The sequence below is a fragment of the Synchiropus splendidus genome, chromosome 11 (genome assembly GCF_027744825.2).
Source record: "Synchiropus splendidus isolate RoL2022-P1 chromosome 11, RoL_Sspl_1.0, whole genome shotgun sequence".
NCBI classification, from domain to species: domain Eukaryota; kingdom Metazoa; phylum Chordata; class Actinopteri; order Syngnathiformes; family Callionymidae; genus Synchiropus; species Synchiropus splendidus.
Genome location: NC_071344.1, coordinates 1,544,384 through 1,562,361, shown reverse-complemented (window position 1 = coordinate 1,562,361; position 17,978 = coordinate 1,544,384). Strand labels below are relative to the sequence as shown.

The window sequence follows — 17,978 nt, the reverse complement described above, 5'->3', positions numbered from 1 at the left end:
CCCTTCCCCCTGTCATCTCCTCTCTTTGTCTTCCAGGTGCTGCATGAGCAGATCGAGGTCCCTGGCACCAGTCTAAAGCTTTGCTACCTAAGCTCGCGGACGCAGGGTTACCGCTCCCTGCTCAAAGTCCTGATGACTCCCGCCGTGGTGTCCATGGGCCTGCTGAAGGTTCACCTCATGGTGGCGGTGGAGGGGCATCTGTTCCAGAAGTGGTTCCACGCCTCGCCCAACTTGGCCTACACCTACATCTGGGATAAGACGGACGCGTATGGCCAGAGGGTCTACGGCCTCTCCCAGGCTGTAGGTGAGTGAAGGCGCCGGGCGGAGGCTCTTTTCCCCGCTGAGGAGATTAGAAACTTTAGCAGTAATGGAGCCCCGGCTACGACAGAGGGAGAGTGTTAATTAGGGAGCTTGAAGGAGAGATTACACACCAGAAACCCGACCTCCATCTACTTTGCAGTATGGCCACAGTTAAGTGGATTTTTTTTCCAAACGTCTATTTTTCACCGAGGCGGCGTGTGCTTTGGTCAGCCAGCCATAACTACGGTGAAGGGTTATTAAGCATCAGAGTGAGTTAGCAGTTAGCGGCGGCGGCGGCGGCGGCGAGGAGGAGTCCAGCCATATTACACTCTGCTGTCAGCACTCGGGCCTCAGATGCAGTGGACGTCTGGGAAACAAGGCTGCCATCAAAGCAATATTGCTTTAGGAACAGTAACTCGGACACGGACAAACAAAAGATCTCAATTATTGAAGCCCAGCGGAGCCCAAGTCGGGGCTGAATCCAATTTTCAAGGAAGACCTGCTGGTGAATATCTGAAAGCAGTCGGTGTGAATAAAAAATCTGCAAAAGAATCCAACACCCAGCCATGTCAGACAAGGGATCCCGAGACATGTCCGGTCTGTGATATGGATGCAGGGCAAATCCCTACTGAGTGACGGGAAAGAAGTCTCCTCCAACTCATTTGCAATGAGACACTGGTGGAGCTTCGTCCCTGGAGTCTCTGTGTCACAGTGGTAGTGCATTACCATCTGCTGAGTCCTTCCTTTATTTGCCCTTTCTGCTTTTCATACCTTTCTAGTGACAGCTTGCGTCGTTTTAAACCAAGAGCGCCACCTATTGAGCTCTAAAAATGAGCCCACTTCAACATGGTGTGGGAGGCATCCAGAAGCTCTCTGTTACTTGTGATGCTACTTCATGTATAGATGGCATTTAAATGACAATGAGCTCGACGTACGCCGCCGAAAAGTTGCCACCATCAGTCAAGCTCATAAGCACACGCAGTGAGCCACTGCCTACGCCTGGGGTCACCCACCTTTCAGCAACCACGAGCTACTCCAAGGGCACTGTGCGACCCGAAGGGCTGCCGTCAGCTCCGTACACACTTCTGAAATAAAAATGAATGATATTCCTCTCAAATACTTGTGTGACAAAAAACACTAAAAACAAAACCAAACATGATAAGATGGTTATTTTGTTTATATATATAAATAAAATCAGGGTTTGGTGACCCCTGGCCTACGGCACCAGGCAATACCGCAGGAGTGTGGAGAACATTGGACTCAGTTGAAAGCCTATTGCCGTGTTAAAATTTTCACGACATGTTCAGAAATAATCCTGTTAGAAGCCACTTCACTTCTGGAGACCAGGGCTTGTTGGTGGGTCACTGATCATTTCTCCATGTCCTGCACTTCACTGGACAATATCTACCCGTAAGTCCATCCCATTTCTGACGCCGTTTGTCACAAGGCCTGTAGGATACTTGTCTTGAGGAAGCCTCACAGTGCCAGTTGGTACCAGACAGAGGATACCACGGCGCCCGGGGTGTCGCCGTCTATGTTTGCATGGTTTCAATACCAGTCTGGGCAGGTAGTCCCCGCACTCATTAAATCCTGAAGTGTTCAAAAGCCCCAGTAGTCGAATGTTTATCCAGCCAACACATGCCTCTCAAGTGCAATGTACCAAATTATGCTGCGCTTACAGATGAAAACAAGGGCTTCCCCTGACAGTACAAGCTAGTGTGATGCGAGCGTCATCGTGGGGGGGCCCTAAAATGACTCGGGCTCTGGGTAAAAATGCTAAAACGGCCGTGCGCTTGGATGCTCAGTCAAAGGTATGGAATGATGGAATGGTTTGGATTAATCCCAGATTGAGGCTGTGCGACAGTCAGGTGAGATTGAACCAATGTGTTTGACTCATTTCTTTCTAGTCAGTCTGTGTTCCCATTGCAGGCGTCGCAAAAGGTGCTAGCGTTGCCTCTGTTATTTTATAATATGTGAGCACACCTTCCGCACACGTTGGCTGGTGGCACATCACCGTGCGACTACTAACAATCCACATATCTTGACGAGTCTCAACAAGACAACGCTGACGACTTTCACAGCGGCGAATGATGTGACCTGAAGGTTGAGAGGACCTTTGAGCAATCAGCCCAATTAGCAAGGTCTTGTTTGATTCAGCGGAGTGTGAGGGTGTTAGTGGGGTGTTAACGCTCAGATGCTAACTAGCCTCTCGGAGCATCACACATTTTGAAACGTAAACAGCATGAGCGCTGCTCTGATGTCACGCCCCTCTCTTTGTCTCTTTTCCATGAGCAGTGTCTGTGGGTTACGAGTACGAATCCTGCGCCAGCCTGGTCCTGTGGGAGAAGAGGATTGCTACCTTGCAAGGCTACGAGCTGGATCCGACAAATCTGGGAGGCTGGTCACTTGACAAGCACCACATACTCAACACACGCAGCGGTACGGAAGCACACCTCATGACTTATTTACGACGGCGAGCGATTTCCTCACGTGCAGCAGGTTCGCACTTGCCCATGTGACAGCGAGTGACTACCCCAGAGAACACGCCGTGCTTCCTGCGGCGGAGAAGCCAGGTGCCTTTTGACCTGTCAGTGCAGATTTTCACAGGAAGAAACTGAACTGTCTCACCTGGTTTGAGCCCTTCACTTGTCACATTAGACACAGCCGCACAAGCAAACTCTATAAACGCGTAGGGAAGAAACTGGTACTGAAACACTAGCCGCTTGCTACTGAGTTTAAAAATGATCTGTTTTCTCAGGCATTCTTCACAAGGGAAGCGGGGAAAACATCTTTGTGACAACGCAACCTCCAGTTGTCACCAGCGTCATGGGAAACGGGCGCCGACGCAGTATTTCCTGCCCCAGCTGCAACGGCCTCGCCGACGGCAACAAGCTGTTGGCGCCCGTGGCCTTGGCCATGGGAACTGACGGCAGCCTTTACGTCGGCGACCTCAACTTCGTCCGGAGAGTTTTCCCATCGATGAATACCACTGGCATCCTGGAGCTAAGGTGAGAAGAATTCACGAGTTCATCTGCTGCAGGCGCGAAGTGAAAAATGAACATATGCTGCTAAATTAAAAGGTGCCAATTAATGTGGAGTAAATGCTACAAAATTTCGACTGGGTGTTTTTATATTTACACCCCAGGCAGCCAAAGGTTTCTCACGATCTGCTTCACACATTAACATGCGTCTTGTCGCTCTCTTCCCAGGAACAAAGATTTCCGACACAGGTGAGTGTTTGAGAAACTCCCGATGAAACGTGGATGAAACTCATGAGAGGATCTTTTCTTGGCAGTAACAACCCCACCCATAAGTACTTCCTGGCCGTGGACCCGGTGTCAGGCGCATTGTTCATCTCAGACACCAATTCCAGACGCATCTACCGCGTCCGCTCCCTCACAGGCGGGCGGCTGCTCTCAGACAATGCCGAGGTTGTGGCCGGGACTGGAGAGCAGTGTCTGCCCTTTGATGAGCGCTGCGGCGACGGCGGCAAAGCCACCGAAGCTACGCTCATGAGCCCCAAAGGTGAGTCACTTACCAAGCGAGCGCCTCGCTGCCTTCACCATTACGGACGCTCTCGTCTCTATTTCCACATATCTCTTCACTTCTTTGTGCAATCAGATGATGAATGAAGATAACTACGGCTAATGGCTTCCATTATTTGTCCTTGTCTGAGAGGCACAGTTCAGCAATTCACAGCACAATACGTGTTAATTTCTCTTCATCAGAAGGGCTTTTGATTCAAACCGTACCCAGCGAGGAAGGAAAGCAGGACAGTGCTGTGAATCAGGTTAATGTCAAACAAATTAATTCAATCTTTTTTTCCTTGTGTATTATTGGATCACTGTGACACCAAACTGTCAAGGATGTCTCATTGTCACATTTCCCCGTGAGCCGAACATATATGCATCATGCCAGGCTGCGCCTGAGAAGGCCGGCGGTTGGAGAAACTTTCAGCGAGGCAGCCCCCCCAGTCTCCCTGAGTCTGTCAGGATGGTCTCACTGGTCTCACTGGTCCTCTTCATGTGTACGATCATCGCATCCACGGACCTCATAGGACTTCACCTTCAACAGTCTTTATCCAGCACTGACTCTCCACATGTCCAAAACAATCGACCTTCCCAGCCTGTTCCACCGTGCCTGCACTCTCCTCTTTGCCTCCTCCCTGTCCGTTACTTTGGATGACACTTGACCATGTTTTTTCCACTCTAAACCTGTAGTGCAACACATGAAATGTGACCTTTATTTCTGTGATGTCTGATAGATTTTACATAGATATTACCTCTGTAAAGTCTTTAAAGTCATCTTCCAGTGTATGTAATGAAGGTTTGCATTGGCTGTCATGCCTTATGCCTGTGGTGCAGTAACTCTGTCTTGAGCACTAAACATTGCCTTCAACAGTCGACGGCATCAAAAAAAATGTGTGTCTGCATTTTGACAACGGAAGTGGCACATAGCGCCATCTATACAGAGTGAATGTCCGTTTTCAAAATAACATTTTTCTGCGTTGAATAGGTCTGGTCATGGCATGGTTTGCCGCTATCTTCCGTCCACTCGCTGATGCTGTGCTTGACCCATTCTCAGTGTACTTTTGTGTTGACGATGAAGGCAGCCTTCTGTGGGAGGTGACCGCTACTTCAGTTTTGATTTCAGTTGATACATATGTATGTATATACACATAGAAGTATACATAGTGTGAGGAGCAGCAGCCCATGGCCAACCCCCCAGCTCCTTCTTTCTTTTGCATTACACACAGTATATGAGGAATATGAGCGTCAATGAAGGCCCAATAAGTCAACATGTGACGCGAAGGCTGCCTTCAGCGTCACTCTGTGACACATTGGGAGTGAGGCTGTGTTGCGTTTTTGCTCGGCCTCTCCAGTAGCTGAAGCAACAACTGTTCTCTGCGCCATCACTGGTTTCTAACTCCGACTGTGTCTAGAACTGGGTGGAGAAAACTGGGACTCCTGCGACGCTATAGCTGGGGTGACTGATGGAAGCCCCCCGCTGGGCTCACCCACTCAAGAGATGGAAACTAACAAAAGGAAACCATCTTGTTGTAATCCTTTCCAACAGGCTGCTCAAGGAGTTTATTAATTTATCTCCTAATCTTTCTGACGTTTTTTCCGCTTCTCTGTCTTCCATTGTTGTCGTTTTTGTTATTGTCTTTTCAGGCCCAACGAACGCACCTGTCGCAACACTTGTTAGTTGTTGCTACTGATGAATGAAAGACTGGCAGGGAGATAAGACGCTCCGACAGCGAGCGAAATAAAAAGTGGAGCGGGTGATGTCAAGTGACACTTTTTGTCTCGACTGCGAAACTCCTTCCAGGCTGCAGCCGTCCTCGGGGAGCGGCATCGGCTCAGCTGTACACCCCAATGACTCACCAAAACTAACACTTCTCCAACAGATCACGCCCGCTCCATCACTCTGCTCCTGCCGGTCGATGAAACATTGAGCAATTCATCTGTCAGGGCTGCTATCACTTGGTGCAGGCGGAAGGAGAGCACTTTAATTGACTCGGAATGTCGACGGGATGCTGGGATTCTTATGAGTTATGAGTCGTCACTCATGGATTTCATCTCCGCTTTGACAGGTATCGCAGTGGATAAAAACGGGCTGATGTACTTCGTGGATGCCACCATGATCCGAAAGGTTGACCAGAACGGCATTATCTCCACTCTGCTGGGGGCCAACGACCTGACGGCCGTGCGTCCTCTGAGCTGCGACACCAGCATGGACGTCAGCCAGGTGAGACTTGCCTGATGGATGAAGGCTCCGACTGCTCCCTGAGTGCTGAGCTATGACAATTGTGTGGACGGCCGCCAGGCAGGGTCAGGGATGTAGTGATTTAGGGCGGGATGAACCAGCCCGTGGATAACTGAATGGATCGCAACTGGCCCGCGGCCGCTGAAAGATCGGAGGCGGGAACTGAGTGGAGCCCTGGCGCGCTGTCAAACGGCCTCCGTCCGCGTTCATAATGGAAGCTGTTGTGTGAGTGGCAGGTCCGGCTGGAGTGGCCCACAGACTTGGCGGTGAACCCCATGGACAACTCTCTCTACGTGCTGGAGAACAACGTCATCCTGCGCATCACTGAGAACCATCAGGTTGGTCCTCCGAGTGTGCACCCACTGCAAGGTTCTGCCAGGATTTGGTCCCAATTAGACTTCCTACAGCCAATTTAAAGTTTTTAGCGCCGAAGTTCCAGCAGTGACCCGTTTGATTAATCAGCCTGGCGAACGGTCAGCTGGTCTCTGGACTGTCGCTATTAAAAGTTTTCAGAGTCCAGCGTGTTTGGGTGCGGATGGTAGGGGCCCGCGGTTTGAAGCAGGTTGCGTCCCTCTGCAGGTGAGCATCATAGCGGGTCGGCCGATGCACTGCCAGGTGCCGGGGATCGACTACAGCCTCAGCAAACTGGCCATCCACGCCGCGCTGGAGAGCGCCACCGCCATCGCGCTCTCGCACACCGGCGTCCTCTACATCGCAGAGACCGACGAGAAAAAGATCAACAGAGTGAGACAGGTAGGTGGCCGACACTTCCAACTGCTCCTGACACGCATGCAGACGCTGAAAGTTACAGCCGTTAAGATGAGGGGGCAAAAATGAAAGTGAAAGTAAAGACAAACCGTGAAAATGTCTTACGCAAACATCTCATTTCGATAAAATGAGGAGGCAAAATGTTCAAATTACAAGACAATTTCAGGTAATGATGCTAAAAAGAAAGTCTAAATTGGGATGTTCTTGCATCAAGTTAACTTCCAAACAGTGAAATAGTTGAAAAGACTGATGTAATGTCAGTGATATGAAGAGATTTGGTGCAATTTATTTCTGTTTCTCTCAGTTCAAATAAAAGCCTTGACATGTGACTGACAACACTAATTCTGTCAGTCTGACTTGAGTGGAAAATGCATCTGTTCATTTTTAACTGTTGTTGTTGACCTCGTGCTTGTCCTGTGACCCGAGGAGGAGCAAGGCGCTGAGTGTAAAGATGGCTGGTTTGTTTTTTTCCAAAGTTCAAATGTAACACGCCGACTTCCTTACTTCACTTTCCTTGCACATTTTTTGTGCTGGGGTTTAGACACAAGGACGGACAAACTGACCTCCGACCCTTGTCGTCATGGAAATCCCTCGCCGCCTCGTCTAAGCTGTTTGCAACAAATGTTGGCAGAACAAAGGGCTTGGCTGGTGTTCTTGACTCAGTGTGAGAAAAGTCAAAAGCAAGAACTAGAGTGCTGACCATTGTGCTGACGGTGGCCTTCGGAGCGGCAGTGGAGTTCAGGGCCTCGCCTGACAGCTGCATCCATTAAGGAGATGCCCGCTGAATATGAACGTTTCACCCTCTTGTCGAAGGAGGAAGGACTGTTTTGTAAATAAAGACCGACTCACCTGTGGTGCTGGGTGTTCCCCGCAGGTCAGCACCAACGGGGAGATCTCCCTGCTCGCTGGCGCCGCCTCCGACTGTGACTGCAAGAATGACGTCAACTGCAACTGCTTCTATGGCGACGACGGCTACGCCCCGGACGCCGGCTTGAACTCCCCCACCTCCTTGGCAGTGTCCCCCGATGGAACGCTTTTCATCGCAGACCTGAACAATATCCGCATCCGCGCAGTGCGGGCCAACCGACCCGGTCCTGCCGTCTCCAACGTGGGTTTGGCCGGCTCCGGCGGGGCCCAGTACGAAGTGGCGTCCCCGCGGGAGCAGGAGCTGTACGTCTTCAACGGCGAGGGCCAGCATATCCAGACGGTCAGCCTGGTGACCGGAGAGCCGCTTTTCAACTTCACCTACGGCCCCGACGGCGAGCTGACCAGTCTGGTGGACAACTGCAACAACACGGTGAAAGTGAGGAGGGACGGTATGGGCCAGGGAGGCGGGGCTGGCCTCCTCAGGCTGGTGCTCCTGCCGGAGAACCAAGTGGTGACCCTGGGACTGGACCCGACTGGCGGGCTTCGGAGTGTGTCTGCCATGGGGCAGGAGGTGGCGCTGATGGGCTACAGTGGCAACACAGGCCTTCTGGCAACCAAAGCGGATGAGACGGGATGGACGACCTTCTACCGGTGAGTCGGTGACGCGCTTCACATTCTCCTCAGTCAGCTGAAGTGTACTGCTGCCCCCAAGCGTCCACTTTAGGAACTGCATGCCTCCTGGAAAAACTACTGTTTTACATGAGGCTAAATACAAACATATCTTTCTGATTTCAAAATGAAAATAACATTTTTAAAAGATAGCTGTAATAAATATGAAAAAAGTAAAACACTTTCACCAAAGATTGAGATTGATTCCTCAACCTTTGTTAGAGAAACTCACTCATACCAGAAGTCATTTACTAAAGTTGTTCAATTCAATTCAAGCACTGAAGGTGGGAACGTAGCTGGAATAAATGGCAGCAAAAAAATCTAATTTTAATGGAATACAACTAAAATAAGTGGCATTTTAAAAGACTTTTATGGGTGAAAAAAAACATTTCATGAATTATTTATATCCTAAGCAGGAGGGGATTCCCAAGTGAAGGAGGTCTGAGAAATGGTGACCACTTGTGTTCAACCAAAAAGCAGTGGCAGCATTTATTGACTGATGAAATGCGGCTTCAGTCACCACTGAGACTGATGTTATTACCTGCAGAGTTTTGTGGGTTTGGTCGGTTTTGTACAGCACAAAGTTGGGAAGAGGTGGTGACACATAAAACTACGTTCCTCTAAGTAAAAAGTCCACATTTCCAACATGAAAAATACAAGAGTAATAACTTGGACGGATAAATAGTGAAGAGCTCGTTGGGCTGCGAGTTTGAAAATGATGTGAGGTTTTGTGGAAGGAGTTGCTAAAGAGTAAAGGGCAGAGAGTGCCACCTAGTGGGCTCGGTCGTCACCATCCAAACTGGGTGGAAGAGCGGCCTGTTCCCTGACTGTCGCTAAAATCTTCCTTCCAGTCCTGAGCAGCATCAACAGGTTTACCTTCCTATAGACCGATGCTTGACCCTGCCTGAGCCCCTCACACACCATTCCTGGAGAGCCTCTCACCCTAAAGGGTTTCCTCTCTCTCTCTTTCTCTCTCCAGGTATGACAGCGAGGGCCGCCTCACCAACGTCACGTACCCGACGGGGATGGTGACCAGCCTCCACCGCGAGATCGAGCGCTCCATCAACATCGACATCGAGAGCTCCAGCCGAGACGACGACGTGACGGTCATCACCAACCTGTCGTCGGTGGAAGCCTCCTACACCGTGGTGCAAGGTCTGCGGCACGTGCCTGAGCGGTCGGGCCTTTCTCATCCCTTCATCTTAATATTCCAGAACACTTGCGCCCCCTGCGGAGCTCAGCGTGCCGCCGTCTGCCAACTCTAATTGAAAGGCTTGTCATTTTCTCTCGGTTATGTTGGCGCTCCCGGAGATTACTTTCCTTCTCTACCCACTTCGGACCTCTTCTCTCTCCTCCTCTCATTGAGTTGAATTACCAATATATACTTGTTTAATCCCAGCTGGGATTATCCTGCTTTTGAATATCGCCACGGTGAAATTCATTAACTCGTGCCGAGTGAATCCTCCTCATCCCTCAAGCTGCGTCCTCAGACACACACGAACGGCGCCATACAAATAGAGCCGACGACTGGTTCCCATGATCCCTGAGCTTATTTGGTCTGTTTAGAGAGGAGAAGGGTGGAGAGTCATTGTCTCTCTCTCCTCCTCCGACCGGAGGAAGTGGCACCAGCTCCAGCACAAGCGGGGGCTGTGAGTCCTGCGCGGGGAGTGAGATGTGTCGAGCCATCCACCTGCTGGGTGGCAGGACGAGGAGAAAGTTGTTGACGGCGCTGTAAGTCATCGAAGATGTCCCTCTCACTGTGTGGGATTCAGGACAGCTCTCTGCTGACATACTCACTTAGCCGCCTCCCTCTCCTCCGCTCTCTTCATTAACTCCCGCACAGTGAATTCTCCTCGGCCCTCAAGGTCTCATTTCTCTCTGCCTTTCTTTCTCACTCGCTTTGGTTTTATTACGAGCTTGTTCAGACAGAGCGAGCGCGGAAGATTTATCTGAAGGCTGTTGCTGCCAAGTCAATGGAAGACGCTTGGCTCGTCTGTCGGAGGCGTTGTTCAAATGTGCCGGCAGCTTTATTACAAATTGGCCTCATGGATTACTGTCATTTACGGAGGGGCTTCGGCAGGAGACGCCGCCTGATCCCCTCACCTCTGGTCCATCCGAAACATCCGCTCCCGCCCGCGTCTCCGAGCGGGAAACAGCCTCATCTGACTGGTGATTAATACGCGCCTGTTTCCAGACAGAGGGGGGGGTTCGTCGCGGCGCTCAGAAGCAGCTTATCCGCTTCCATTTGTGGGTCGCAGATTGATTTATTAAAGTGGCGAGATGGGCCAATTGTTAAGAGATGACAGCGTTCATTCAGAGCAGTTGCCAGCGGGTCACTCCTAGATATTTCTGCAGGGTGATCTGACGCTCACTGAGGCCAGCCTGTGGCCTCCTGAACGACTGGGGAGAAGACGTCATGTACAGTTGCATTCAGCGGTGGTGTGGGTTCGAAAACGTCACTGGAACTAAGGAGCGACTTGGGGCGAGAGGCTGGGGTGAACAGGTCAAGACTGGAGTCATGAGCTATCACTATTATTGTTATAGCAATCAATCGGCCTCAGCATGTTTTTGGACTGTGGGAGGAAACCAGTGCACAGAATTAGCATTAGCATTTGACTGAAGCAATTTCATCTGTCAAATGTTTTGACAATATTTCTTTCTAGGAAATAGGTTGTAAAGAAGTGTCCTGTCAGACATAGTGAAAAGTAGTGATGGGTAGATGAGGCTTCATGAAACAGAGTCGCAGGTTCCATGAAACTGTGTGCTGATCTTCAGAGGCCATCAGAGAACAATTTAGGCTTCACTGAATCCGTTCTTCCAAGTCCAAACATTTTGCAGCACCATCTGGTGGCCTCCAAACATCAAGACGCTGTTTCATGAAACCTCGTCGACCATCACTAGGCAAAGTAAGGAAACTTATATAAACATGACACTGCTAATGCTTGTAGCTGACTAGCTGCTAACACAAGCAACATCTAGTGACAAAAGTATCAAAACAGATAAAACCCTAAAAAACATTATACATTGTTCTTTTAGTTTAAAATGTCTAGTGTACTTTTGTTTAGATTTTTTCACTGATTTTTTTAATTCATTTTCTTGTTAATAAGTGAAAGTTGACTAAAAATGATTAAAACAGTGACATATTAAACCCATTATATATAAAAACAGACTCTGAAGAGGTATTTCACGTTCTCCTTGGTGACTTTTATTCTGTTTTGTCTGTGTGCAAGTTTTGTGCCACCAGTTTGATGCAGCCAAGTATCATCATGCCACAATAGAGAACACTGTTTTAGCAGAAAATGGCTTTGAAATGAAGGCTTGGGGTCACGTGAGGCTGTGAACGTGCTGGCCAGTGAATGAAAACTTTGTGGATGAGTCAGTGACGAGTGTTCGACCTTCAAAATGTGTTTGCTTTTGTTTCGTGACAGATCAAGTGCGAAACAGCTACCAGCTGTGCAACAACGGGACCCTGAGAGTGATGTACGCCAACGGGATGGGCATCAGCTTCCACACCGAGCCGCACATCCTGGCCGGTTCCGTCAGCCCCACCATCGGCCGCAGAAACATCACTTTGCCGACCGACAACGGCTTGAACTCCATCGAGTGGCGGCTGCGTAAGGAGCAGACCAAGGGCAAAGTGACGGTGTTTGGCAGGAAGCTGCGGGTGCGTCGGTTACGTCTGAGCCACCACTTGAACAGCTTCATCCAGATTGTCACTGAGCCTCTGTGTTTTCCTCCAGGCTCATGGACGCAACCTGCTTTCCATCGACTTCGACCGCAACACGCGCACGGAGAAGATTTACGACGATCACAGGAAGTTCACGCTGCGCATCATGTACGACGCCCAGGGCCGCCCGGCGATGTGGCTGCCCAGCAGCAGCCTGGCCGTCGTCAACGTCTCCTATTCCTCCACGGGACAGTTGGTGGGTCTGCAGAGGGGGAGCATGAGTGAGAGGACGGAGTTTGATTCCCAGGGCAGGATACTGTCTCGATCCTTTGTGGACGGCAAGGTGTGGAGCTACAGCTACCTGGATAAGGTAACGCCGCCTCCTCTCTGCCTGGCACCGTCACTCATGCTACACTTCCAGTGGAGACCTCCACAGCATGACTTAAAGAAATCCATATTTCACTGCGGCGCTGATTAAACCAATGCATCACCTCCTCTCTCTGCTTGGTGCTCGTGCGAATATTAAACAATTCCTTCTCTCCTCAGTCCATGGTGCTGCTCCTGCAGAGCCAAAGGCAGTACGTGTTTGAGTTCGACGCCTCGGGCCGGGTCACGGCCGTCACCATGCCCAGCGTGGCCCGACACACCATGTTCACCCACGTGTCCGTGGGCTACATCCGCAACACCTACAATCCGCCCGAGAGCAACGCCTCCATCATCCACGACTTCAGCGAGGACGGCCGCCCGCAGGCCACGCACTTCCTGGGCACCGGCCGGCGAGTCCTCTACAAGTATGGCAAGCTCGCCAAGTTGTCTGAGATCGTGTACGACAGCACTGTGGTCACGTTCGGCTACGACGAGACGGCGGGAGTTCTGAAGATGGTGAACCTGCAAAGCGGGGGGTTCTCTTGCACCATACGGTATCGGAAAATGGGGCCGCTCATCGACAAGCAGATTTACCGCTTCAGCGAGGAGGGGATGGTCAACGCACGGTTCGACTACACCTACCACGACAACAGCTTCCGCATCGCCAGCATGAAACCCGTCATCAGCGAGACGCCGCTGCCCGTGGACCTCTACAGATACGACGAGATCTCCGGGAAGGTGAAACCATTTCTCTGCCTTAAGTGTCCTCCTGCCTTTTTATTATCTCACCCCCCGCTCCACGCCTCTCTCCCCCTCCCACAGGTGGAGCACTTTGGGAAGTTTGGGGTCATTTATTATGACATCAATCAGATCATCACCACGGCTGTGATGACGCTGACCAAGCATTTCGACACCCACGGTCGGATCAAGGAGGTCCAGTACGAGATTTTCCGCTCACTTATGTACTGGATGACAGTGCAGTACGACAGCATGGGGCGGGTGGTGAAGCGAGAGCTGAAAATCGGGCCTTACGCCAACACCACTCAGTACCGCTATGATTATGATGGAGATGGCCAGCTCACCGGAGTCAAGGTGAATATCGGAGCGGCTGCTTCCGCAATGATTCCGTCACCTGTCTCCTGGTTCTGATTCTCTTTGGTTCCTCTCCAGGTGAACGACTGGTCCACCTGGCGTTACAGCTACGACCTGAACGGTAACCTTCACCTCTTGAACCCGGGGAACAGCGCCCGAATCCTGCCCCTCCGCTACGACCTGCGAGACCGCATCACCCGCCTGGGAGACGTTCAGTACCGTGTGGACGAGGACGGATACCTCAGCCAGCGTGGGTCGGACATCTTTGACTACAACTCCAAAGGGCAGCTGCTGAGGGCCTACAACCGTGGCCCCAACAGTTGGAGCGTGGTGTATCACTACGACGGGCTGGGCCGCCGCGTCTCATCGAAGAACAGCATGGGACAGCACCTGCAGTTCTTCTACGCCGACCTCAACCACCCAGCGAGGGTCACACACATCTTCAACCACTCCAGCTCAGAGATCTCCTCCCTCTATTACGACCTGCAGGTGTGCCACCTATGGAGCCTGAGCCTTTCAAGGGAACAAGCCTGACATGCTGTATTTCACTCTCAGGGCCATCTATTTGCCATGGAGGTGAGCAGTGGAGAGGAATACTACATTGCGTCCGACAACACCGGGACACCCCTGGCTGTCTTCAGCAGCAACGGGCAAATGATCAAACAAGTAAGAAGCGCCGCTGTGACTGTGATGAAGCCGCGACTAAGACACCTTCCCTCCCTCAGGTGCAGTACACCGCCTACGGAGAGGTTTACCTGGACTCCAACCCGGAGTTCCAGCTGGTGGTGGGCTTCCACGGCGGCCTCTATGACCCGCTAACCAAGCTGGTGCACTTCACTCAAAGGGACTACGACGTGCTGGCCGGCCGCTGGACCTCGCCTGACTACACCATCTGGCCCAAGATTGGGAAGGACCCAGCGCCCTTTAATCTGTACATGTTCAAGAACAACAACCCCCTGAGCGACATGCTGGACGTCAAGAATTATGTCACAGGTAGATCATGAAGGCAGCAGTTAACCCTTTTAAATCCCCAACCATTCAATCATATTGAAGTTATTCGTCCTTCTGAATCAGTTTCACTGTGTCATATTTGACACATCTGATCGCAGCAAGTGAAAACAAGCTAAAATATTACAGCAAACTAATGGTGCTAGTGATGCAACAAATGCGATGTTTGGCCACATAGGATTTAATAACTCCTGGGAAAATGATAATTCCCTCTGTCTTGGTGTGGTTGCTTTGAATATGAAGATGTTTTTCAAAAAGAAAAAGGGGAAAAAAATCCAGGAGGAGGTTTGTCATTTTTCTTTTTAATTATTATTTTATTAATAATATTGTCATCAGCATTTTTTGTTTCCACACAAAGTGCATATTTGAATATTAAAGGCAGAAAATTGATAATTATTTTTATATATTGATGAATTTTTCTGTGTTATCCTGAAATTCCAAAAAACATAGTAATATCAAATATTAAATAAAAAATAAATAAAATGCAATAAATCTGGATATTTATAATGCATTAAATGAGAAATGCCATTTCATGTGGAAATAAAATATAAAATTCAACATTCAATGATCATAAATGAATTATAATACTTTATTGACAGATTATGGACAAAGCATATTCAATATTCCAGTTTTAAATGAGTAGTTGTCCACCAACTTCTCTGCCACGTCTTGAACTTCCTCATGAGCTGCTTCTTCCCCGACTCACGGACGAGTGGTGGAGGAACAATGACAAAACGCAAACACCGATCCGCGTGTGCAGCCGTACTGAACTTCCTCTTTCTGCTGCTGCAGATGTGAAGAGTTGGCTGGTGATGTTTGGCTTCCAGCTCAGCAACATAATCCCCGGATTCCCTCGACACTCGCTCTACTTCGTGGATCCGCCGTACGAGCTTCAAGCCACCCAGCACTGCGAGAACGGACAGGTACCGCCGTTGAATCCGGACGCCGATGGCGTCAGCGTCGCTAACGTCTCACTCGTTTCTCTGCAGCTGATCACGGGAGTGCAGCAGGCGGCCGAGCGCCACAACCAGGCCTTCATGGCGCTCGAGGGTCGCCTTCTCAACAAGGAGCGGCGCCGGCGCAAGGACAAGCCCGGCCACTGGTTCGGCACCAACACGCCCATCGTCGGCCGCGGAGTCATGTTGGCGCTAACCGAAGGACGAGTTGTAGCCGGCGTGTCAGCCTTAGCCAGCGACGACAGCCGCAAAGTAGCCTTGGTGCTGAACGGCGCTCAGTACCTAGAGGGCACCCACTACACCCAGGACGGGAAAGACTTTCACTATTTTGTGAAAGTGGGCTCTTCAGACGGCGACCTGCTGGCGCTCGGGCTCAGCAACGGGCGCAAATCGCTGGAGAGCGGCATCAACGTGACTGTGAGCGGCCGGTCGAGGCGAGGCGTGACGGTGGAGTTCGCCGTGCCGTCGTTCGTGCTCAGCGTCCGCTACGGTCTGGCCGTCGACGTGGTGGACGAGGAGAAGGTCCGACTGCTGGAGCTGGCCCGGCAGAGAGCGCTGACCGGCGCCTGGAGCAAGGAGCAGCAGAGGGCTCGGGACGGGAAGGGAGGCAGCCGCCTGTGGACGGAGGGGGAGAGACAGCAGCTGCTCACCGCCGGCCGCGTGCAGGGCTACGACGGCTACTACGTGCTGCCGGTGGAGCAGTACCCCGAACTGGCTGACAGCAGCAACAACATCCAGTTCCTCCGACAGAACGAAATGGGGAAGAGGTAACAGCCCTCCTGCACCCAGCTGAAAGGCAGACTCACTCCCCACCTCACTGTTTTCCCCCCTGCCCGGCGTCCTAAACCCCCAATCCTCTTACCAACCAACGAGCGGGGTTTGTCGCGGATTGCTGCAGGGACTTTTGAGAGAGTGAGAAAAACAGTTTTACTGCCACTGGCAAAAAAGACGAGTCCACCTTTTTTTTTGGAGAACTTTGAACAACTGATAAAGCACTAGAGAACTTTAACAAAAACTGTTGCTTAGTGAATAAGAAGATTCCCCTTTTTAAAAAAGATATTGATATTTTCACCCATATTTTTTGGGTCCGAGAGGCGGCCGGGTCCGAGAGCGCAGTTGAGCTGTGCCGATGTCCACGTGAAGGTCAGTCTCTCCCGCAACAGTGAAGGCAACGGGACCAAAAAGTGGAGATGAAGCCACTCCAGCCGTGCAGCCGCAACACTCCGATTACAAAGACAAAAAAAATAAATCAATCAATCATCATAAACAGCAAGACAGTTGGTCGAAACTACGCGAAGCTGTCTCCCGTGTCTCAGGCCTCCCATTGTCCACTGCGGTCCAGTTCTCTGCTGCACACGAAAGCAAGCGACACAAACGGCATCCTTGAACGTGCTGTCATGGAACTAAAGAGGAACTTTTTCCAAAAAAAAAAAAAGAGGTGATAAACGATGGCTCTACTTGTGGACAGTGGTATCTCACGTTCTGGTTTAGTTTCCAACAGGGGAGAAGAATCATTCAGCTACATATGTGTCAGACTACACAAGAGTTTCAGGATGTTGCGTGACCTGTAGATGCTGTAGTTTTGTACGTTTCAGTCGCAGTAGAATTGTGAGACTTTCACCACGGCACTTCTGTACAGAACACCACGCTCACAAGAGTCCTGACAACATGCTGAGTTGGTATTTATTGAACCTTTCTTTTCTTCAATTATTTATTCTTAGTACTATATGACAATCATGAATGAGTCGCCGGTTCTCCTCTTGACGAACTTTGATGGATGAGTTTATCTTCTTTTGTAAAATATGTAAGCAGTTTTTGCTTTTGTATTCAGTTCAGTCGGCTGCCGGGGCAAATAATAGTCACTCTCGAAAGAATCGTTTATGTAAGAAAGTCTTTAAAACAGTTTATACTTTAAATAAAGTCTTTAAAACTGTGAAATCTGTTTTTTCGAAATATATTTCAGTGTACAGTGTATAGACTTACCTTTATGCAGCACAGTAGACTATTGTTCAGAATATCAAGTTTTATATTTCTAAGAGGAAGTGGCTTGTAATGTGCAGAATCTTTAGCTGGTATTACTACTCTAGAGGTTTTTTGGTTTTGTTTTTCTTTTGTGGCACTCTAATATTGCATATCTACAATATCAACCCCCAGTTTCTTGTTTTTGACTTTGGTTTTGGTTTTGGAAGCAGAGGTGTTCTGTCCTAGATTCCAAGAGCAGTAGCAGTAATGGATCCCTCTCACTGTGAAGAGACTCGTGCTGGATGTCATATTGTACCAAATCAGTATTATCAACGAATGATTCTTATACATTCACTTAAACGAGACTCTTCTGAGAACCTTATCAATAAAACATAATTGTTTACTTCAACTGAGCAGCGCCGTAGTTTTTCTTTTTTCACTTTTACAGGCAAGTCGTCTGAGAGCAAGACCACCGTGACAAAAGGAGGTTCGCCTGCCGCCACCGGGGGGGTTCTGTGGTCCTCGGAAGGTCGTGATGGAGGCAAAGGCTTCGT

The 17,978-nt window shown here is 50.1% G+C and overlaps 1 protein-coding gene across 20 annotated transcripts in view; it reads left to right on the top strand.

The window, feature by feature from the left end:
- The window catches only part of tenm2a (teneurin transmembrane protein 2a), a 252,539-nt gene extending 234,704 nt beyond the window's left edge, over positions 1 to 17,835 (top strand). For all 20 annotated transcript variants that reach the window (XM_053880001.1, XM_053880007.1, XM_053879994.1 and 17 more), the window contains 19 exons: positions 37 to 304; positions 2,596 to 2,739; positions 3,059 to 3,308; positions 3,510 to 3,530; positions 3,596 to 3,825; positions 5,897 to 6,051; positions 6,306 to 6,407; positions 6,649 to 6,822; positions 7,712 to 8,355; positions 9,353 to 9,528; positions 11,802 to 12,037; positions 12,114 to 12,410; positions 12,587 to 13,144; positions 13,229 to 13,498; positions 13,577 to 13,987; positions 14,054 to 14,164; positions 14,224 to 14,491; positions 15,299 to 15,429; positions 15,496 to 17,835. In XM_053880001.1, coding sequence (XP_053735976.1) covers positions 37 to 304; positions 2,596 to 2,739; positions 3,059 to 3,308; positions 3,510 to 3,530; positions 3,596 to 3,825; positions 5,897 to 6,051; positions 6,306 to 6,407; positions 6,649 to 6,822; positions 7,712 to 8,355; positions 9,353 to 9,528; positions 11,802 to 12,037; positions 12,114 to 12,410; positions 12,587 to 13,144; positions 13,229 to 13,498; positions 13,577 to 13,987; positions 14,054 to 14,164; positions 14,224 to 14,491; positions 15,299 to 15,429; positions 15,496 to 16,233 — 5,184 coding nt within the window. In that variant the 3' untranslated portion in view covers positions 16,234 to 17,835. The remainder of the gene's footprint in view (positions 1 to 36; positions 305 to 2,595; positions 2,740 to 3,058; positions 3,309 to 3,509; positions 3,531 to 3,595; positions 3,826 to 5,896; positions 6,052 to 6,305; positions 6,408 to 6,648; positions 6,823 to 7,711; positions 8,356 to 9,352; positions 9,529 to 11,801; positions 12,038 to 12,113; positions 12,411 to 12,586; positions 13,145 to 13,228; positions 13,499 to 13,576; positions 13,988 to 14,053; positions 14,165 to 14,223; positions 14,492 to 15,298; positions 15,430 to 15,495) is intronic.
- The last annotated feature ends 143 nt before the right edge of the window (positions 17,836 to 17,978 follow it).